We start from the raw sequence: 22,575 nt of genomic DNA, 5'->3' as shown, positions 1-22,575 counted from the left end.
TCCCTAAGAGCTTTCTTGCTGTCTGCCATCTTTGGACACATTGCATCACCACCCTCTATTTCAACAAGAGAGTTTCTTCTCATGCAAAGTGGGGAGACATTGAGGGAAGAAAGACAGTACCCTGCAACTGCCAGGTGGGGTCTCAGGCAGTCAGGCGGTCCCTTTTATGGAGCACTTAATCTGATGGTCAGACTACCCCAGTCGGCAACATCCACCCTAAACTGATCTTACTGCCCAGGGCGGCGGATGCAGCTGATAGAGAGAGGCAGACACAAGGCAGCTGGGAAACCAGACGCCCTGCCTCAGGAGCGGCTTTATGCGTTGCTGGAGCAGCCCTCAAATTGGCTCCTAATTATATCAGCTGTCTTTTCAATGGGGGTGCTTTTAGGGAAAGTAAAACGCAGAGTTATTATCTGTCAAATCCAGTCTGTGTCACCTACCCCCCTTCTCTCCTCTGGAGCTTCCTGGAAACAGAGAGCTTTAGATCTGTGGTTTAGGTATCGCCCCAAGGCCAAGGCAGGTCTGGACCCTGGTGTTTCTCAAAGCCAAGGCCTTCGGAGCTCAGCGGTAGCTCTCTCTCAGCCTCATAAAATAAAAGCATAGAAAGTGTCCTCTGTTGGGCTCATCACAGCTCCTAACATGTCTACCTTTATAGGAATAATCTTTCTGCCTAGTACTGATTCGTTTTTTAAGCAAGTACTTTAGACAGGGGCAATGCAAGAGCCCAGCCCCTTCTCCCTGTTTGTATTTTTTATTTCCAACCACTCCACTCCACATAAAAGAAGCCTGGATTCTGCAAATGCAAAGGTAGGTGGGTAGGTGGGTAGGCAGGCGGGTGGCAGCAGAGCTAGGGTTAGAACCAAGCTCTATCGTTTCCTCGGTCCACTTTCTAGGGACTCACTCTCCTACTGCTATACTGCCACCCCCAATCCCAGCCCACAGTCATTCCCAAGCAATTGCCCAAATTATATTCCTGAGAGATGCTTGTCCTTGGACCCCGGGCTGACTCCACCCCTAATCTGCCATCCAGGGCCTTAGTACCAACCTGGTGTCCAGGATATTGACAGGACAGTATGAGACCAAAGGGTCGGGCTGGCAGCTGTATCCTGCCCTTCTCTGACTCTCACTGCCCCTCTTCTTGGGTACATTGGGTTGGTAGAGCAGATTAACTCAGCTCTGACCAAACAGGTAGAAAGGAAGGGACGAGGCTGGCATTAGTCACAGGGAAAGGCCCCAGGAAAGGATGGTCGCATCTCAGGTGACAGTGCTGGGCTGGGAGGAGATTTTCTGCCCAGAGATGCTGCCAGGCCCAGGAAGGAACCTAAGGAAACGTTTGAGGAGGTGAGACTTGGGAGTGAAGGCATTTAAACAGATGCCCTCCTTCCCAAACACTCCTCCACTAGATACGGCGTGCTGTTGAGGAGCCAGCTGGGTCTGAGGTTCTGTCCTGCCTCTGCTGTCTGCAGGCTTCTGACCTCGGGGTTCCCCTTCACTTCTGAGCCCTCTGCTTCCTCTGTTGTAGAATGGGGACCTCTCATGCCAACCTCACAGGACTACTCGAAAAAGCAAATCAAACCAGAAGTGCATAGCACAGCACTCATCATAAGTGAAAAATTGCTCAGGGCGGCACCTGTGGCTCAAAGGAGTAAGGCCCCACATGCCAGAGGTGGCGGGTTCAAACCCAGCGCTGGTCAAAAACTACAAAAAAAAAAAAAAATTGCTCTTGTAACTGACATCACTATTGCAGGGAAGGCAAATTGGCACCAACTCCTCATGGTGCCACAAAACCCCTGTGTTATCTTTAAGCCCTCTTGAGGTATATGCTTCTGGTAGAAAAAAATGAAATAGCTCAAGTTTATAATTTTAGAGCCACAGACTGAAGAGTCTGACTTAAAAGACAAGAGCATATGGTGAGAAGTTCTTCTCTTGGTGACCATTCCACATGTGGGCCTTGTCCCTAAGAAGGCTCGCCTGCATCAGAGGCTCCTGGGCAGGGGGAGAGGAACTGCCGTCCCTGACACCCAGATTGTGAGGGTTGGCTCCAGCCCATCTCAGAGCGTCCTGCTATCAATCTCTCACCGTTGGGAGCACAATGCGGCTTGGTGATTTTTTCCAGTAGAAAAGGACACAAATGATAGCAATTTTTAACTGCCTGTTCATCTAGCTATTGAGTCAAGGAGAACTACTTTTCTTTCCAGGACAGGCTGAGAATTCCCCTGCCCTTCACCCCCACGTCCTTCCTGGGTACAGAGGGAGAGAGGTATCTAGAGCGAGCCTGTGCACAGGAAAACAGGGCTTTGTTCCTTCTTGCGCACATAATAACTCTCATTATTCTCTGGTGGGAGGAGATAGCTAGCAAAAGTGTCTTTCATGAACATGTGAAACCCAGAATACACAGTGGTTAAAGGGCTGGGCCATAGTCTGAGTGGGGAGTGGGAGGTCCCCAAGATGCCACACCATCTGCAGCCTGGCCTGTGCTATATTTACTTGTCTATCTATTCTTTGAGGTGTACACTTTGGAAACTAAAAAATAAATCTTAGCCTCTAGAGGGCACAGGTGCAAAGCTACCCCTGCCCCAGCTTCTACCCAGCTCTGGAGTTCTACAGTCTCTGAAACCGCCTCCCCTTCCCCCGCGCTCCCATGGTTTTACTTTGTGTGTGTGTGTGTTTGATTTTAAATCCATAAGGTAATTGGTTTTCTGCAGGGCTAACTGCATTTCCCCAATTTAATTTGCAGGAGCCATTACAGCGCTCGCTGTCCTCCAGATTGGATTACTGGCCTCTCCGAGGCTGCTGTACTGAGGCAGAAAGCGGGCCCGGCCCCGTAACCTGATTACCTGAGCAGCGGAACTTCTTGCTCTTGATCTGGCTGATGCGCTTGTTGGCGAGCCGGCGTGGGCTGCTGCAACGGGCCCCGCTTGTCTCAATGGGGTTGTCCTGGAGGTAGTCGGCCAGCCACTTCAAGTGGCAGTCGCACACAAATGGGTTTTGGGCTAAGTGGCTGTGGGAGGGATGGGGCTGTTAATTAGGAGTGACCCGTGCTGCCTCACTCCACCACCACCCTGCCTGGCCCGGGTCTTGGCTGTCCAGTGCAGGCTCCCTGCTTTCTTGCCCTGGGAGGCCTGGGGGGTGCTGCTTTTAGACAGGACTCAAAGAGGGGGCCCAAGGCCTGCTGTCTGCAAAAGACAGTCACAGATGCAGCTGGCATCTGGTCTGGGGACTCTTGTCTCTTAGCTCTTCCCACTTAGAGCAGGATCCACCACTGGTAGCCTCTCTTCTCATCTACACCAATTCTGATGGGCCAAGCAAGTCCTGGGCTTAGAGTTTACACTTTGGGTAGAATGCATTTTATTTCTCCAAGCTCAGTGATACCAGGCACACAGAGCAGCTGGCACAGTGCCTGGCATATGGTGGGTGCTCTGTATATAGTAGTGGGTATTGCTGTAATTATCCTTATCCTCACGAGAGCACCGTGGGCCTTGCTTTCCTTGGCCCAGTAAGAAAAACTTTGCAAAGCACCAAGCACGGGGCTTGGCACATGGTCAGTGTTCACTGTCAGTGTTCTGCTGTTGCTCTGTGTTGGTCCCTGTCTCTGGCCACAGGGACAATAAGAGCCAGATGACTTATAGCATCTTCAGAAGCCCCCAGGCCCAATTGCAGGCCTAGGGCTAGGACTGAAGCCTGAGGCTGGAGCCATCAGAAATTGGGCTGAGATATGGATTCAGATGTCATATAGTTAACTGAAATATTTATGAACATCTGCAGTGCTTGGAAGTGAGGAAACATATCTCAAGGAGAGAGGGGAAATATTCCAGGACTGCCAGTATCAGAGGTTTGGTTTGGCACGGTGGAGGGGGAACGGGTTAGCAGCAGAGATGGAGCCTGCTCAGAATATGGTGGCCACAGTGGTCTCGAATGGGACGCAGGAGTTTCTTTGTCTGGATTCAAATCCTGCTCCTTGCTCCTTACTAGTTGTGTGACCTTGAGTAAATAACCTAACTTCTCTGTGCCTCGATTTCCTCACATATAAACTAAAATGACAGCTTCTACCAGATAGGGTTGTTGTGAGGCTTAATGGTTTTAAGACAGGGCAAGTAGTCAGTGCTGTGCTGAGCACTGCGTAAGTGCTCAGAACTGGTTAGCTGTGACTGTTTTTACTGTTCTAGCCTCCCTACAGGCTCCAGAAGTCCTCCTGGACGGGCTCGTCCTGTCTCCATCTGAGTGTTCTCTGTGATGGGTGTGTGGGGGCTCCTGCTGCCTGGGACCCGCTGGCAGGCTCGGCAGCGTACTCACAGAGTCTGGATGGACTGCAGAGGGGCGAAGAGCCCCTTGGCGATGGTCTGCAGCTTGTTGTCATACAGGGAGAGCAAGGTGAGGTCCTGCAGGTCCTGGAAGGTGTTAACCCGCAGGCAGTTGATCTTGTTGGCATTGAGGAGGCTGCAAGGAGAAGAGAGGCTGGTGACTCACTCAGCCTGGTCATTACCCGCGGGCCACACCTGCAGGGGACGGGCGCAAAGCTCACATCACTCATCCTTGCAGCCTTGAACTCCTGCCACGGAACAGAGAAAGAGAGGGAGCTGCATTCCTGCAGCCACCGAACTCCAAACACAGCTGGGCACTCGAGTGTGCTGTCACCATGGACACTGTGCCATACACCGCTGTCACCTGGAGCCTTCCCTTGCACCCACAACCCCGAAGGAAGATCTGAAACAGCACCCCGGGCATGTCACGGTCTGTTTTAGAATTCAGAGCTTCCAGGAATTGAGAAGAAAAGAAAATCTCTCGGCATAATTGTTGTTTGAAAGCTCTCTTTAATTGTCTAAAGGCAGTCTCTTTCAGAAATTTCCTTAGAGTTCTTTTGGGTCACTGATCTTGTTAGAAATTTGGGGCGGCGCCTGTGGCTCAAAGGAGTAGGGCGCCAGCCCCATATGCTGGAGGTGGCGGGTTCAAGCCCAGTCCCAGCCAAAAAAAAAAAAAAAAACTCAGAAATCTGATGAAAGTTATAGGTCATCCTCCTGGAAAAAAGGTATCCATGTATAGCCACGTGTGATTTGACCTCTGCCCTTTCTCCAACTGCATCCCCCCACCCCCACTTACTCCCCTTCAGTCCCACCACTGCTTTTTTGTTCCTCAAACACACCCTCAGTGTTTCTTCCCCGGTCCTCCAAGCACCTTTTCACCCTCTCTAAGCAAGGCTGGCTTGTCTCCTGCTCTGCATGGCAGTTTAAGTGCACCCTCCTCAGTGAGGAAGCTCCCTGAGTGTCCCCCACTGTCTCATCAGCAAGCCCCCTGATGTCGCCTCTCACCCGCTCCTGTGTTTCCCTCATGGGACTCATCTCGATCACAGGGTATTTGTTCAGCATTTGCCTCTGATGTCATAAATGACAATTACTCCTTCCTATTCTTAGTGGATATTAAGATGCATACCCAACTCCACATCTAACTGTAGGGTCTCGCTTCTCTAAGGTGATACCGATCCCCCAGGGTCAACCTTCCTACCCACCAGGGACCCCTTGTGCTGTGGTCGTGGCCCTTCAAACCCTTCCCCCAACTCCCTCACCCTCCTAAAACCACATCATAGGCAGTTGCCCTTTGGGTAGAATTCTGGCCCAGCAAGGAGAATGCCATAAAAATTACAGAGTTTTCCAGCGTGGGGCTGGCAAATCAAGCAAATTCCTTTATTACTCTCAGACCGACTAGTTTTGCCCTTGTAACTAGTGCAAAATCATTTCTCACCCCTTCTTGAATGAAAGCAGGATGAGGCTAGAACTCAGCTAACTAGCACAGATGCTGAATTTTAAACATTTTTATGTTCAAGGCTGGCTCAGAGCTTCCCTGGTGGGGTGTGACCCATGACATGTGTAACTAGCTGGCTCTCCTCAAGAGTCTCTTGATACCGGGATCTAGGGAGACTTTACCTGGCAACAGTGGGGCTGCCCATGGTGCTAAATCATCCGTGCCACCTCTCCCTTACTGCAGGCCCATCTTCCCCGGCAGACCCCCTGTGCGCCCTGCATGCAGGCAGGCAGCTGTGGTGGTGACAAGTGGAAGAAGAATTGCCTGTTTAATCTGGCTAATAATGGGCAAGGTCCCAAGGGTTCACACAGATGTCCTCCTGCCTCACAATAGGAAAGACTCATGCTGCTGGAATACTTCCTGCGTCACCCAAAGGGCTTTACTGAGATCCCATGATTCTCACAATCATCTGGGCAGATGGGCGGAGCCAGCCTCATAAGTTACAGGTGAGGAAACTGAGGCAGAGAGTTTGGCAGGCTTCTTCAAGGTCACACGCACATGTACTCAGAGTGGTTAGGATAATTTTCGCTAGCAGGCTCAGTTTCTTCTTTGTGAATTTCTTATTTACTCGCCTACTCACTTATCCTCTTTGCAACATATTCCCCAAGAATTTCCTGTGCTTTGTGTACTAAATCATAGTCATGGTCAGTCCATTTTGGGGGCGTTCAAAGGAATATATTACACTATGGAGCTGAGAAAGTGGAGAAAAGATAGAGGACACACCAGGCCCAAGTAAAACACACACACACACACACATACATTATGGCTTATTTACGAAATAAAGTATGTGCTAAATGATTAGTTCCAAATTTTGGTATTCAAGGCCTTCTGAATGCATCATCTAACCAGGAAATGTTGAATTATTCAGCACAGATCATGTCAGTGGGGTCTGATGACCAGAGGATAGAATTCTCCTTGCAACACACCACATGTAAATCAGCTCATTCTACCCTTCATTTAAAAAGCTGGGAAATTTCATATACCACCCTATCACCACCTTCTTAATTTTTTCTCTTACAAAACAAAATTCAGAAGCGGAAGCAACACTGCATCTACTGGAGGCAGCTATGTAGTGCAAGGGTCCTCAGACGTTTTAAACAGGGGGCCAGTTCACTGTCCCTCAGACCACTGGAGGGCTGGACTGTGGGCCCTGGGACGAGTTGGCTGCTAAGCAGGACAGGCAGTGGCGGCAAAAATATTGGTAGGCCAGATAAATGTCCTAAGTGGGCTGCATGTAGCCCGTGGGCTGTAATTTGAGGATGCCTGATGTGGTGGTCCCCCTTTATATAGGACTTAATGCTGTCTGTTTGCCACAGTCCTCACTATTCCCTACTGGGTACCTTTCACTGGTTTATTTGACCTTCCTTGCCTAACCAGGCATTTCAGACTCCAGGGCAGATTCATGAGCCCAGTAGTGCTTAGCTCTGGGGAGTGTTAGACACGGGACAAGGAGGATGGTCACAGGAAAAGAGAATGCTGGCCTGCCTCAAAAGGACACCCCAACTGAGTGCCACCCTGGCAACCCTCCTCACCCATTGGGCCTATCCAGGCCCCTTTTTCTTATCCAGATCCTTCTTTGTTTCCTATTGCTCCTAGATCTCTCAGCCATGGGATGTTGTTTCAAAGACATAAGCCATCAAAACAACCCAGGCTGGCAGGATTGCTGGGCAGAGACAGTCCCGGGTACAGAGCATGTAATGCACGGAGCAAAAGACGACACAAAAGGGCAGAACCTCCCGCTCACTGATTCTCTCGCAGGGTGTTTGGCACCCTCAGGCGGGATGTGTAGGTGCAGGAAGCGATAAAATTAAGCTGCTTATCCAGAATTAGATGCTGAGGACAGCTTCACTGTCTGATTCCCGGCATCAGCAAGATCTAACAGCCTGTCCCTCTGCCCTCTCTCCTTGGGGAGGAGGGTTGGCAGCTACTCAACTCAGCCTGGCTTCCATGAAAGCAGCTCTGAGCTACCCGGTACACGGACCAGAGTCGGAGGAGAATTTAAAAAGGACCATAATATGGAGCAAACAGAGAGTAAACAACGATGTGAAACGGGGTTTAGCAATTCTGTAAGAAATCCTGAGCACAAGCCGGGCTCTTTCACCAGAGGGACTGATTCTCCTGGGCCCCTAACTCTGGGATGCTTGATCTGTCATGGTTCATCCCCTTTGAGGAGCAGCGGTGTAGCTGCCGTGGGAAATGGTAAGAACGCGGCATCCTCTCACAGACTACACTTCCGTGTATAGGCCTGTGCAGGGAAGTATTTGTGACTATCATGGACACCCCGACCACCTGACGCACTGGATCCAACAGAATCTGAGACTGAGGTCTAGTTGGGTTGTCCAAGTTTCCAGTTTGAGAACCAGACAGCCTCTTGAATGAGGCAAACTGGCATGTCCCATCTGGTGCCCTGCTGCTGTTGTCTCTGTGCCATGAGTTGGGTTATTTAACCCTCATGGCAGGGCTATGCTTATCTTCATTTTTCTGACAAAAAAACTGAGGTTCAGAGTGATGACTTCACCAAGGTCCCCCAGCAGCAAGTGAAGGTCTAGCCTGACTCCAAAGCTCATCTCTTATCTGTGATGTAAAATCCACGGTCTCTTTACTTAGTTCTCTATCTGGGAGTGGCTATTTTTGCTAGCTGTCCAATGTGCCCGGGCATGCTTCAGGTAGACAAAGGTCTGGCTGAGAAGACCCTGCTTGCCTCTTGGGAGCGCAGAGGCACCAGAAGTCCTGCGGACTCTTTGGAAGGAGCTCAGCTTAGGATGTTCACTGAACTTTTGTTGGCACAAGACGGCAGGTTCTTTGCCGAGTGGCTTGTACCTACACAAGGCAGGGCTTCTCCTCTCAGGGATCATTGACGAAATGCAGATGTGGGGGTGGGTATGCTTGGCTCTATGCTCCTCTCACCCTGAACTTGTACTGTATCTGTCTGGGTGGGCCATGACACAATGATGGCACAGAGACAACAGCAGCAGGGCACCAGATGGGACGTGCCAGTTTGCCTCATTCAAGAGGCTGTCTGATTCTCAAACTGGAAACTTGGACAACCCAACTAGACCTCAGTCTTAGATTCTGTTGGATTTAGTGCATCAGGTGGTTGAGGTGTCCATGATAGTCATAAATATTTCCCTAGAAACTGATCCAACGACCTTGGGGCCACCTGATCCCAGACCCATCTCTCAAAGGAGCCTCAGAAGTCATATGAATAAAAAGAGAGGGAGGGGATGAGATGATCAAAGCAGGTGAATGGCAGGGGCCACATGCCCTAACAGGTGATATGTGCCACACAGCACATGGCCGGGCACCTGCCAAGCACCTTATAGGTAGCGACTCATTTAATCTCCCTACAGGCAAATGCTATCTCCCTTTGACAGGTGACACTTTGAGGACTTGGAGGGCTTAAAGAACTTTGACCAAAGTTCCACAACTGGTCAGTGATAGCTTAATATTTGGACCCAAGCTCTCATAGTCCAATGACTTTGCTCCCAGCAATTACTACCCAGACCACTCTCACTAAGGGACGGGGTGTGGGGGTGGGGAGTCACTTAATGCTTGTGGGAGGAGGTGGAGGCACTCTCTTTGTAGCTATTCCCATCCACTCGGAGATGATTTTACAATAAGATACAACAAAAAGAGCCATGCTCTTGTCAGAGGAAATTAAGGAGAGTGGCGTATTCGGAAGCGGGAGCATGTGTGTGGCACCTTCTAAATTTACTTCTAAGTGTGAGCTCTGGAAGGCCCTCTGCCACCCCTCTTCTCAGAGCACTTTCGGCTGCCACATATGTTCCACGTCAAGAGGTATTAGCACTCAGCCCGTTGACTAACCAACGTAACTACGCTGCTGAGAGATAATCCTTTCCAGGAGCTGCTGCCTTCAGGAAAAGCAAGGCCAGAAATGGAAGCCACAGAGAATCACAAACCTGGAGCTCCAGTGGGGGGTGAGGGGGGAGGACAAAATGCTTGAGTTGGGGCTGAGAAGGGTTCTGCTGACTCAAGTCTTTCTGCTGGAGGATAGAGACTGGCTGGGGTCAAAAGGGCCTGGGTGTTCTAGTCCCTAGCAGTAAGTAGCGTGTAGCTTCATTCATTCAGGATAGCATGAGAGACAGCCCTCAGGAGGAAAGTGAGGTCCATCCTGAGTTGTAAAAAGGACCCACCAGGCCCAGTCTCCCCAAAAAGGCCATTGGGGTGAAAGACGGCAGAACCCCACCACTAGCTGCTACCCTGGCTCAGATCCACGCCTCAGTGATGAATGCCCCTGGGGCTCACAGGCCTTTGCTGCAGGGTTTGGAAAACACAAACATCTGGAGTCAGGCTTAATGATAAATTGCATCAGAATCACCTTGGCAACTCCAGCCATTCATATGTTGATTCAGTGGCCCACAGCTATCACTCCTGGTGGTATTTATATTCTCCACACCTGACCAGGGTCCAGGCAGACACTGGTTATGTTCTGCCATGCCTCCCACTTCTATGATGTTTGTCTGCAACTACTGAAAGCATTTTCCAAACTCCAGAGTGCAAAGTCTTCTCAGAAAGCTGTGCCAAGAAAGAGTATAGTAGCCCTTTCCAGGAGAGTGGACACTGTTCTTCCAGGAAGGACCATAGAATAGGAAGATGGGCCCAGGCTCTGGCCAAGAGGATGCTGCATGGACCTCCTTTTACTAAAATAGGGGTGGGGGTTTCTGCTTCATAAACACTCGGAGGCAGACACATGTTAGGAGAAGGATGGTACCAACAACCATCTGGCATAACCCTTTTCTCTAGTTCCTCAACTAGAAAATACTTTTTTTAAAAGGGGTGGTAAAAGTGCTTTGGTTACTTTGAAAAATGTGCTATGGGTGTCCCCAGAAGTATTTATAGCCACTACACCGTGGCATAAACCATTAGTAAGGACACCTGTTAGGGGAGCCATTCTGGACCCCTGATTATGTTGCAGGATATAGAGAAAAACTTCCCTCATTACTACGCTTTCCTTCTTTAGATTTCTCTAGGATTAACCCTCTGCCATCCCGAATTTCTTTATCCATTAGTTGTAATAAGGACTGCTCTCTCGCTTTAAACGTTATGTTCTCATCCTTCCCCTGTGAAATATGGGAGTTACTTTTGACCTTCAGTCACCTGCTGAGGTCGGTGACCTCGTGATGATGCCTGGGCTACAAACCTGGAGGCCAGGTTTCGAACTCCTGGGCTGAAGTGGTCCTCCCACCTTGGCTTCCCGTACTGCTAGGATTACAGGCATGAGCTATTGCACCCAGACCACTGCAGAGCTCTGACCCTACCCAGAATCTTCTGTGTGCCAGTGGGCAGCTGCTCTAGGCTACACCGTGACAAACCCAGAGGAAACAGGAGGAGCCCTCCTAGTCCTAACTAGGGGCAAAGATGACTTCTCCCCTCTCTCCTGATAATGACTGCACAGCTTGTGAAGGGCTGCGGGTTGTCATGGTGATTCCTGACGCAAAGGAAAGTGCTCATGCAGCCATGCCATTGAGTGGCCTGCCTGAAAAACAAGACTCCCTTCTACTCGAGAGGCACAAGAGGGCCCTAGGAACGGGGTGCAAGCAGTTGGGTTTTCCTAAGGGAATAAGAGGAAAGCTGACATTCTAAGAAACCAGAGAGGGAGAGGCATTCCCTGCTTAGCAGGAGAGTGACCACACCTCCTGGGACCAGGCGTGCCCCTTCCTTCCCATAGGACTATTAGGGTGGTTATTTCCTGATTGCCTTAGAGGACTGATCTGTCCTTTAAGAGGCGTGAACCATTCACCCAATGACTGAGCATGGAATGATGAGAATTTAAGTCTCCCCATGGATTTTCCTTAGGAAGTACCAGCTGCCTGTCCCTCAAGAACGTATCACCAAGGCAGTCTACCTCTACTGCTGGAGAGGATTCTTCCTGGCCCCCCTCAACTGAGTCACTAAAAATAAGCAGCTCCTTGATCACCTTCTCACAGAGAGTAATGCAAACCTTAGTGGTCTAGTGGCAATGAACCAGGGAAAGTTCCTTGGAGACAGCGGCCCTTGACTTATACCGAGGTACATCAAGAGTTGATGGATAGTTTAACAGCAGCTTCTCCTTGGTTTGCATTCTTCTTCTATTTTTTTTTTTTTTGTGTGTGTGTTTTGTTTTGAGACACACTCTCACTCTGTTGTGCAGGTTAGAGTGCTGTGGTATCAACCTAGCTCACAGCAACATCAGACTCCTGGGTTCAAGTGCTTCACCTGTCCAAGTAGCTGAGACTACTGGTGCTCACCACAATGCGTGGCTAATTTTTTTATTTTTAGCAGAGGCAGGGTCTTGCTCTTGCTCTTGCTTAGGCTGGTTTTGAACTCCTGGGCTCAAGCAGTCCTCCCCCCTTGGCTTCCCAGAGTGCTAGGATTATAGGCATGAGCTATTGCACCCAGCCCAGTGAGGAATTCTTACTCTGTAAGTAAGAATTCTTATTCTTAACTGGCTCTGCAGATCAGCTGCGACTTGGTAATGCAGAAGTCTCTGGAAGGATATGCTGTGATTAAGGGCATGGACTCCAGTTAGACCGCCCAGGTTCCAAACATGGCTCTATTACTGACACGCTGGGTGACAATGGCCACGTCACTTCACCCTCAGTTTCCCCATCTGTAAAATGGACCTTTCTACAATACCTTTCTCTTAGTGTTGTTGTAAAGATGCATGTGAAATTGCTTAGCACCGCTCCTGGTGCATATTAAGTATTCAATAACTGTTCCCTGCTATTATTAGCAGCAGTAGTAAGGAGTCCTTGTGAAACAGCTGGTGAGGGGAAGTGAGCCACAGAGAGGAAAATCGTGCTCACTGCTCTGTAATTGGCATGTTGCTTGGAAAACTCCTAGAGCCTCAAATGGTCTTGTCTGCCTTCCAAGAAAATGAAACAGGTGCCTGAGTTATCTTAACTTATTCCAGCACAAAGACAGTCTGGGTTTGGTTTAGGACCTCCTGGAGTGAGTTTAAAAGCTTCCACCTCAAATGACTGTCCTCCCCACTTGAGTGACGGCCCTTTGCATGCCATGTAGTCAAAGAGCTCTAAATGATGCTCTTTACTCCCTGGGGGGAGCTGTAACTGTGCAGCTAGCTGCTGTCGGTCAGAGGAGGAATGACAGCCCCTGGCTACACACTGACAGCTTTTCCACCTTTAAGGAAGATGGACCTCTGAGCAAGACATGTGGGGGCAAACCGGCTGGCTGCCTGCACCAGATCACGGTCTCCACAGATGTCCCAAGAGCCCAGGAGCTTGAGTGGGCAGGGAATGGAAAGCAACAAGACCATTTGTCTCAGGTGTCCAGGGAGGGGGAGGACACATCACCTCTGTGGTAATCCAGCTGTTCCCCTCCCTGGAGTTGGGGAACAGTAGTACCACGTCCTGTTCTCCCTTGGATTTGGAGATGCCTCCATGTGGGATATTTCAGTGCCAAACACACTTCCTACTGTTTAAACGGGCACCTAACTCACTTGACATCATCCAGTTTTCAGGAGGGAAGTGGACAGACTACGTTGCATTCCCAAACACAGTAAGGGCTGCTAGTAACAAGCAATGAATGTGTGTTTATACAGGCTGCAGGAACCCTTCCTGTTTAGCATTAATTACAGGGGGACATGCTAGCTACTCCAAACACCTGAAGACAATAATAACAGGCTTAGCTGAGTTTCCCCAAAGCCACTGCTGACATTTAATACAAGACAGACCTTTCTAACCTTCTAACTATGCAGTGAAGACTTATCACAGAGAGCATCAGCAAGGGAGTGACAGGAGGATACGTCAGAGGGTGCACGGGAAGGTGTCTGCCCCAGCTAGGTAGGAGGCTGTGCTTGGAGCCCTGAAGTTCCTTCGAACTCTATGGTTTGGGAACTTAAATGAAAGGGGATAATGCTTGCAAGGCTTGGGACAGGGGACCGTGTCTAGGGGGCATCTCCCAGAACTGCAGAAGCTCGTCCATGTAGATCTGCTTGCCATAGTCTTTGAGAAACGCTGAGGTATGCCACCAAGAATGGTCAAAAGAACATGCCAAGAAAACCATCCCGGGGAGCTGGCTGGGTACCTCCTGGAAGCAGCAAGTGTGGTGGGACGGCTGAAAAGTCCAGAGAAATAGGGGAAGAAGTGAGGCAGGCAGGACCCCAAGCTGCAATGTACCCTCTGTATTACTGGCATAATCCCAGGTGCCAGAAAGGAAACTTCCAGGACCACTTGGTACAGCAGAGACAGCTCAGCTTTGTGATGTATCAATAATTGGAGAGCTGGAGTGAGAAGAAAAAATACAAACCTCTCACAAAAAGCCTTTGAGTGAAAGGAGAGGAAATTACCCAGACTACCAGAGTATTCTAATCAGAGCCTTCTTATCAGAGTGTCTCCAGTCTAACAGGGAGAAATTCAATCTACAGCGGGCAGAACGCTAAATTAGATCTAATCACGACTCACTTTCCAACTGCCCAACAGCAGGTCAAAGCCCAATGACGGCTACTCGAGCCCCAGTTGCTGGTTCCTTCTGGAAAGTCAGGCTGCCTGAGTTGTGTCAACTCTTGGTTTTGAGAGAGGGGGATGCTTTGTTTTTATCCGAGCTACTCGATTCCATCTGTTCAAAATGGTGATAGTAAATTGGGCTCGCCTTCCCAACCCATGCAAAGTCCTGTTCTATTAATGTTGTGACTACCGTCAGCTTGGAGCTGGGACACATTTCTCTCTCTCTCTTTTTTTTAAAAATGCATTTATAGCATCTTTGATACATGGCCATGCACAGTGCTAGGGACTTTGGTGCAGATTCTGCAACTGTATCATGTTTAAAGAAAGCATTTTCCTTCCCACATGCAAACCAGCCTGGTGAAGGCAACACCCCCAAATCTACTGCAAGGTGGCTGCTGTTTCTTCTTTCAGGGGATTAATAGCTACAGTTAACTAGCCTTATGGTGGCAGTTATAACTTACAGTCTCTTTGCTACAAGCAAAGAATACCATCTGTGAAACACCCAGCTCCCTGCACAGCCCTGGCATGTCCTTTTAACAAATAGCCTTAAAAGCCCAGATTTAAACACACAGATTATAAAAAACATTCACACTAGCCTGGCAGAATGTGACACCCCATCCACCCGTGGGCATCAGGATGTGTTGCCCACTCTCCTCTCTCCCTCTGTATTCCTGTGCCTCCCACTCATTTAGAGATCCAGCTTGCCCCCTGGCCTGTGAGCTCACACTGCAGATGGGAAGCAGGCCTCTTCCCCACTGCCTGTGACTTGGAGGTGATTTTAAAGACACAAGTGTATACACTCATTGGCACGTCTCTGTGACTACACATTGCATGCTACACATCCTCAGGGGGCTGGGAATCATCTGAGCCACGCGACCAGTACACTCTCTATCAGTTTCCACACCTATTTTGCTGTGTGACTAAAGGGACAGTCATTTCTCTCTCTGAGACTTGGTATTCCCTGTTGCTCACAGCATACTCAAGATCAGTTCCGAACACCAACATGAGCTGTGATGGTCACGGAGCAAACCTGTATGCGTACGTACACACACACACTCTCCCACACCCACAGTACGTGTGTGTAGACGCTACTGCTGCCCAATCAAAGCAGAGATGATTCTCTTCTCATCACAAAATCTTAAAATACGGTATAAGCTCAATTTCTTTCCTTCGGTCTCTACGTCAGAGTTCAATTATCTTCTTCAAACATTTAAGCTCAAATGACCTGAGCAATATAAATGTAAACAAATAATCCTGGAGCTTAAAATTCGAGGGAACAACTCTTCCTATAAATTAAGTAAACATTTCCCCCCTCAGCCATGTCTTACCCAGATAGAGTCACGTTGGTGACAATATTCTCGGTAATTCCTTCGCCCCCACCCCCACTCTTCTTCAAGGTCACACGTCTATCAGCAGCTCCGTCTCAGCTTTCGCGCTGGAATTTGGCATGCGCTTGTTTTCTTTGCACACTTCTGTAAGATGTTTCCCCCTTTGTGAGATTCAACACTTTCCTGATTTCTAGCCCCAAACTTGTGCTTAGTAATTCATGCCTGGGCCTGGGGCCTGAGCTGTATCACGTGGGTCTGTGCACACTGACCTTGGCCTTCTTATGGCCAACGCCCTGGTTCTTCTTTCAGAAAGGAGGAGGAGATGGAGGGAGTGAGTGCATAGCTCAGATTATGTGTTTTTCCTTTTGATGCACATAAAGTCAAAAGAACTCTCCAGGGCATAGGTTCAAAGTTTTCAGGGCAGAGCCTGTAAATAGTCCAAGAGACACAAACAGGGACAAGGTCCTACTCACAGCAGCTGCAGGGACACCAGCCCATCAAACAGTCCCTTGGCAATCTCGGTGATCTTGTTCCCATACAGTACCCTGAAAGAGAGCAGAAGACAGCTGTTACTGTGGATGTGAGGCCACCAGAACTCACTTATATAGGAGGCTGTCTCCTCGGCCAACTCTGGGTGTGGGACCTCAGGACATCTGCTTCCTCAGACTTCAGATCCCTTTTCCTCATCAGCGAGACAGAGGTAGCCAAGGGCAATCAGGGGCTGGAGGGAAGGCTGTCGGGGAGGTGAGGACAATCGGGCTCCCTCTCGGGCAGGCCAGGCCAATAGGTAATAAACAACAGGGAGAAATAGTCCCTCCCTGGTGTCTTCCCAGCTGCTAACATGACTCACACCCAGGCAATAAATAAGCGATGTGGGAGGACGCCTGGTCTTCAATGGGTATTGATCAGGTTGAGCCCAGCCTACAGAACATTTCCTTTGAATAGCCCATTGCCTCTTAGGAATTCCTGAGCAAGTCCTTTAATCATCCATCTGGAAAGGGCCTGGGGTGTCTGAGGTCATCTCCACATGGCTCAGGGAATGCTGAGTCAAGGACTGGCTTCAGGAAAAACTTGGGAGCTTCACTGTGTTGGAGTGATGGCAGCTTCTGCTTTCTACTCCATTTCTCTGTCCTTTGATCCATCCTAGGAGCCCAGGAACTCAGAACCCTTCTGCCCCTCTCTCTTTTCGGCCTGCAGTGTCCCTCACACTGGTGTCTCCTGTTCACGGTCTTGTCTTTGCTGTCCTGAGGGGAAGAAGCCCACTGGGTCTCCCTCCCCAGGGTGCAGTGGGCCTATGTGCATGGACCTTGTTGATCCTCACACAGGCCCTAGGGGACCCTGCTGGCCTCTCTCTGTTCCCACCCATAGCACAGACTGCCTCTTTTGTGCCTGAGGATGCTGATCTAAGGAGGGCTTGAGATGTGTGCGTGTTTTCCTGAATGCATGTGTGTATCTGTTTTAAGTCCCCAATTAGGCTCCGAAGTGCCCCGAATGAATGCAATATTCAATTCTGACTCGGATTGCAAATCCAGGCTGTTATCCTTCTTTGGGGAGACAAAATATTAGGATGCAGGGATGGTAAATGAGAGCCATAAAACAACCCCCCCCACCCCCCCAATTTCCAGACACCACTGGGAGTGAAGAGTGAACGTCTCCATCAGCCTGCGGGTGTGTTTCATTAATGTTTCAACAAATTAATGACTAAATAAAAGTCAGCATGATGGCTCAGGCTCACATTTGTAATTCATATTAATGCCCTACTGCTCACTGTGCCAAATGTAGTCATGTCACTGTCTGCTTGTCCTAGCTGATGTCATAGCTTCTCGTACAGCAGGGGATGGTGCCCAATAGGGGTGGGGGCTTGGGTCAGAGGGGTTCTCAGGCCACCTGCTATACCTCAGGCAGGCTGAAGCAAGCTGGACCCACCTCCTGCCTTTGCATCCACCGTGGTGCGGGGGTGGTGGTGGTGTCTGAGTGTAGTTCTGTCTCATTTCCCGCCCTAGATCTTACCTTGATTACCTTCTCCCTGACTGCTAGGTGGGAGCTAAAACATCTCACCCTTGGGAGACTTCTCTGCAATATTTCAGCTAATGTGTTACCCTACTTTTACTTCTTCACACCACTTGTCCCTTTATGTCACATTACACTACTTATACACTTATTCATTTTAATTTTTTTTCTGCCTCCTTCCCCCCAGCTCCCCTGCATGGAGGCTCCATACATACAGTGACATTATATGGCTTCTTCATGACTGGTCCCTAAACACCCCAAACAGAACAAGATCTAACACAATACATATCTGTTGAATGAATGAGTAAATAAATGAATGAACAGGGAAGGGGTAAAGAAAGGCTCTCCAGCCGTCTACCTCGGTCCCTCGTCTGCTGGGATTAGGTGTGCCTATGTTCACCTACAAGCTCTGTGAGGCCAAGGTCTTGCTTGTCCAGCTCCCTGCCACGTTCTCAATGCCTACAATATTGCTCAGTATACAGCAGGCACCCACTGAATGGATGGTATACAGCAGGCATCTACTGAATGGATGAATGAATCAACTGGGGGTGAGCAGTGCTCCATTTAATGCCCAAATATATTTAACAATTGGCCAGTGGCATGACAATTTCATGTCTGGCCACCAGATTTTGGATTTCTTTTCCTGCAAGATTGGAAGCAGCTCACTGTCCTCAGACTGCCCTCAGCTCCTGGCTGAGGGGAAGCAGACCACAGGAGCAGGAGGGTGGGGGCAGAGAGAGGATCCTAGTGGCAGGTGGCCCTCTCCCTTCTCCTCTGTGATCTTGAACACAATGAGCAGGCGCTAATCTCACACATAGTCCTGTCTCTGATATCCCAGCCAGATGTTCTAGTCGATAAATGAAACTAATTTACTCTGCAAGCAGCAGGCAGCAGCTGACCCAGAGATGTCCCTGTCCTCGGCCCCTGCCCAGTGGGGTGGAGCTGGGGGTGGGGGGAGAGATGTGTATCTTTTAACCTGCCCACTTGTAAATTCGGCAAACGGGTTGTGTAGAAAGATTGATCAAAAGTGTGGGCTCTGGAGCCAGACATCTTGGATCCAAACCTCACCTTTCCTACTTGTTACTGTACACTTTGGAAAAGTTACATTTATTTATTTGACAAGGCTTTCTTTTTTTTTCCTTTTGCATAATAACTGTGTGCCAGGTATAGTCAGCGGTGCCAGACATATAAGCCAGGAACAAAACAGATAAAAATCCCTATCTTTGTAGAGCTTAGATTACCCAATTTCTTCAACTGTAAAAGAGATGACACTAGATTTTATATTTTAGGTTGTTGTGAGGATTAAACCAGTAAGACTCCTAGAACAGTGGTACATAGTCAGTGCTGTTAAGTGCTGCCGATGACTGTTTGGTTGTAAGTGTAATCATGATCGAATGGGTGTACGTAGGAAAGGTTATCAGTGTTCCCATTTTGTCTGTGGGGAGACATACATAGAAAGCTCTAGTGACTATCTATGCCACACAGCAAATCCCACACCTTCTTGCCTCGGGCGGTCTCGGAGCCCCTAGTGGGTGGTTCTACCCAGTGGGCTGCTAAAGGGTTTCAATCTCAAAGAAAGGAGGTGCTATAGGATGGGTGGATGTGTTCCCAGAATAATGGCCATGAGGATGGTCTGGAGAAAAGGCCTAAAAATCAGGGGAAAAAAAATAAGCTCCTGGCTTGGCAAGGCCACATAAATGGCCGCATCAGTTATAAACACTTGTTACAATTCTCTCCCGACATTCTCCCGAGAGAGAGTTCTGCCGTGGCCTGGGGATGTGTGGGGGGAGTGAAGTTAGAGCGGAAGATGCATTCGAATTAGAAGCCAATAACTGGGAAAGCTGCTGGGCACTTAATCAATAAAAATAATGCATTTGGGTTGTAGAAATATTCCCCAAGATCAATTTCCCCTGAAGAAATATTTGTTTCTTTTACCAGGTTGCCACAAGTGTGTAAGGGAACATAAAGCCTTGATAAACACCTCCTGAAAAATACGGCCTCGGCCCTCTTCTACCTCCTCCCACCCCGTGCTGGCCCTACTTACAGCGACGTGAGTGATTTCAGACCCTGGAAGGCATCTGGAGCAATATCCGATATCTGATTCTTGCTGATGTCTCTGAAAACATGAACGGGAGAGTCTGAGAACATGGCTCAAAGGTGTGATCACGGTCATTCCCAAGCGTGAATCGAGCATTTCAGGCATTCTGCAGGGCAAGGGTTAATCAATCATTCAATCAGTTTATTTATTCATAGTGTAAGAGAAGGAGCGTAAAGACCCTTCAGTTCAACTGCCTCCTGATAAAGTTCACTGCATTTGTATCACTCGTCTTGTTCATCAAAGAATACTCACCCACGGCATCTTGATTTGGACATGGGGCTGTGCACACGAGAGGCTTCACTTTGTAGGTGAAAAAATGAGCCTCGTGTAATTAGGGCCTTAGGTCTCATTAGCAAGCGATTAACGGTGTAAATGGAACAGGAACCAGCCTTGCCTGACCCACTATAGCCCAGGGTTCCTTTAAGCATCATCTTCTGGCCTCTTGTCTCAGCAAATGCTTATTTTTCTCCCAGAATGTCCTGAGTCATTTCATCTCCCCAGTGACTTTTCCTCTGTGACCTGAGAGGAGGTTTTGAGCAGTGACTTAAGTCTCCGTCTGGTTTAGTGCATCCTCTTGGCTGTGTGATGTCGGCACATCATGGGATTCTCAAGGGACACCTTTGACACATGGGCTTGTTGCTGGCTGGCAGGAGTTCCACAGAGGGGACCAAGCACAGAGCGTGATAATGTCTGGGGACTTGGATAATCAGAGTGAGAAGGATGCTGTGGGCTTGAACAATTCTAGAACGCTGGGCTGCAAGGCAGCTAACTCCCCCAGCCTGGTTGGTGCAGAGAAATCTCTGACCCTGGCTCCTTCCCCAGGGCCCCTGAGGCTGCCCATTTGCTAGCATTCTAGGGACTTCTGAGGACCGGCCACCAGCTCTTACTAATGGCCCTTCACTGAGGGGGAATTCCTTCTCTCAGAGTCATTAGTGCAGGGATGGCCTCTGGGCTCCTGTCACTGGAAGGAAAGATACTCAATTTCCTGTGACAACAAACCTCTCCTGTTCTTTTTCTTTAACAAAGTAAATCAATGGGTCTTTGCTTTTGTGCTGAAGAGGGAGAGCTGGGGTCTTGGAGGGTCAACGAAAAAGAGACAAGAGAATATGGAGAAAAAAGCACATCTAAGCAGATTCTTAAGCACTTGCCTCCAGCGAGGCCAGACACTCCAGCCTCCCAGCCTCCCTGCAGGTGCAGTGGGAATCTCCTCCAACTGTTTCCTTCCTTCCGCTTAATATCCTTCAAAAGGACCACTTGCAGCAACCTCTGCCAGGCCTCTGCTCCCTCCCTTCCCTGTCTCCAAAGCCTGCTGGCTGAAAGGGACTCCACAGGTTAAGGCTCCTTCGGCACAGCTGTCTAGTTTATCCCTTTAGCTGGTGAAATCGCCTCTAGCAAATCCGCAGATTGTGCTCACAAACTCGTCAGCTTACGTGGGGCTTTTCTGCAGCGCTCCATTTTTGTGTAAGGGTCTTAACAAGCAAATACCCCTGGATTATCCTAATCTTGCTCGCCCTCAGAGTGGCTGCCTAGGCAAGGAGTTTCAGCAAGCACTCAGGATCTGTTCAGACCAAACTATTGAGAAAGCCTGTTTAGCCCTCTCCCCCTTCTGACTATAGGTTGTCCCTTCAAAGAGCTTAGACCTCTAGCATGCCAGGGGAAGCTCTGGGGCCAGCGGGGAAGCTCTCTGCTTTAGCTTTACGTGGGCAAACTGGTTTTCAGTCCACAAGTAGACTTCTGGACTCATTCCTCCCTAGGGAACAAGGTGAGATGCCTCCTGGTTTGGAGATGGTGGAAAAGTGATAGTTTAGCTGGGGAATTGACCTTGGTGGTCACTTTGCTTTTGTTTTCCATTTAAAAAAATTATATACAGGGTGGCCATAAAGTTTGGGTACAATTTAAAATAGTGTGCAATTTAAAAATGCTCACGAACTTTATGGCCACCTGTATATGTGTATATACGTGTATATACGTGTGTGTGTGTATATGTGTGTGTGTGTATATGTGTGTGTGTGTGTATATATATATGGTGTACAACACTCCGTTTTGAGCTATGTATTCACTACAGAATGGCTAAATCAAGCTATTTACCATATGTATTACTTTACATACTTATCAGTTGTGGTGGGAACACTTGAGATCTAGTCTCTTAGCGATTTCCAAGTACATAATTGTTATTAACTAGAGTCACCACATTGTACAATGGGTCTCTTGAATTTATTCTTCCTGTCTAACTGAAATTCAGTGTCCTTTGACGTAGCTCCCTAATCCTCATCCCCAGTCCCCCATCATTCTACTCTGAGAGTTCAACTTTTTTAGATTTCACATCCAAGTGAGATCGTTCAGAACACTTAGGCTTAATTCTCAATTCTGTAGGAAGGAAACAGCAGCTCTGAGAGCTGAAGCATTTGGAGCTACAGGTGGCCTGGCATAGCTGTTTGGGTGCAGAGAGGACATCTCATGTCCTTTCTGCTGTTTCCCTTTTATGGATGTAGAAGTGGCACTGGTGGGTAGGCAGACTGGGGACAGCTTCAGCTGCCCACTGACCTCCATGCTTGGCCCCCTCCCCACCCACAGTGGGCTGGTCTCACAACTGAGTCTGGGCTTTGGTGTCCCTCTTGACCGCTAGTTCTCAAACCTGATCATGAGAATGTTAATTAAAATGCCTCTACAAGTGAGTCCTATTTGGTTGGCAGGGGTGGGGTTGGGATGGGGGCTAAAATATGCATATTTTACAAATCTCTAGATGATTCCCATATAGATGGCTCCTGGGTCGTACTTTAGGCCAGGATGTTTTAGAATCTGGTCAATCTAGACCTGCCTTAGTCCTCCAGGGGTTATGAACTGGATGACCAAGAAAAGCCTTGCTAGACTGTTCGGA

At 48.9% G+C, this 22,575-nt stretch overlaps 1 protein-coding gene across 2 annotated transcripts in view; it reads right to left on the bottom strand.

Moving 5' to 3' along the window:
* The window catches only part of SLIT3 (slit guidance ligand 3), a 620,424-nt gene that overhangs the window by 98,526 nt on the left and 499,323 nt on the right, over positions 1–22,575 (bottom strand). For both annotated transcript variants that reach the window (XM_003781960.2, XM_012807261.2), the window contains exons 11-14: positions 19,644–19,715; positions 16,063–16,134; positions 4,294–4,437; positions 2,838–3,001 (exon numbers count right to left, since the gene is read on the bottom strand). In XM_003781960.2, coding sequence (XP_003782008.1) covers positions 2,838–3,001; positions 4,294–4,437; positions 16,063–16,134; positions 19,644–19,715 — 452 coding nt within the window. The remainder of the gene's footprint in view (positions 1–2,837; positions 3,002–4,293; positions 4,438–16,062; positions 16,135–19,643; positions 19,716–22,575) is intronic.

This window comes from Otolemur garnettii, unplaced genomic scaffold, assembly GCF_000181295.1.
Source record: "Otolemur garnettii isolate 467f Iridium unplaced genomic scaffold, OtoGar3 scaffold00003, whole genome shotgun sequence".
Classification (NCBI taxonomy): Eukaryota; Metazoa; Chordata; class Mammalia; order Primates; family Galagidae; genus Otolemur; species Otolemur garnettii.
Note: the sequence above shows the minus strand (reverse complement) of the source record. Positions and strands in the feature narration are given on the sequence as shown.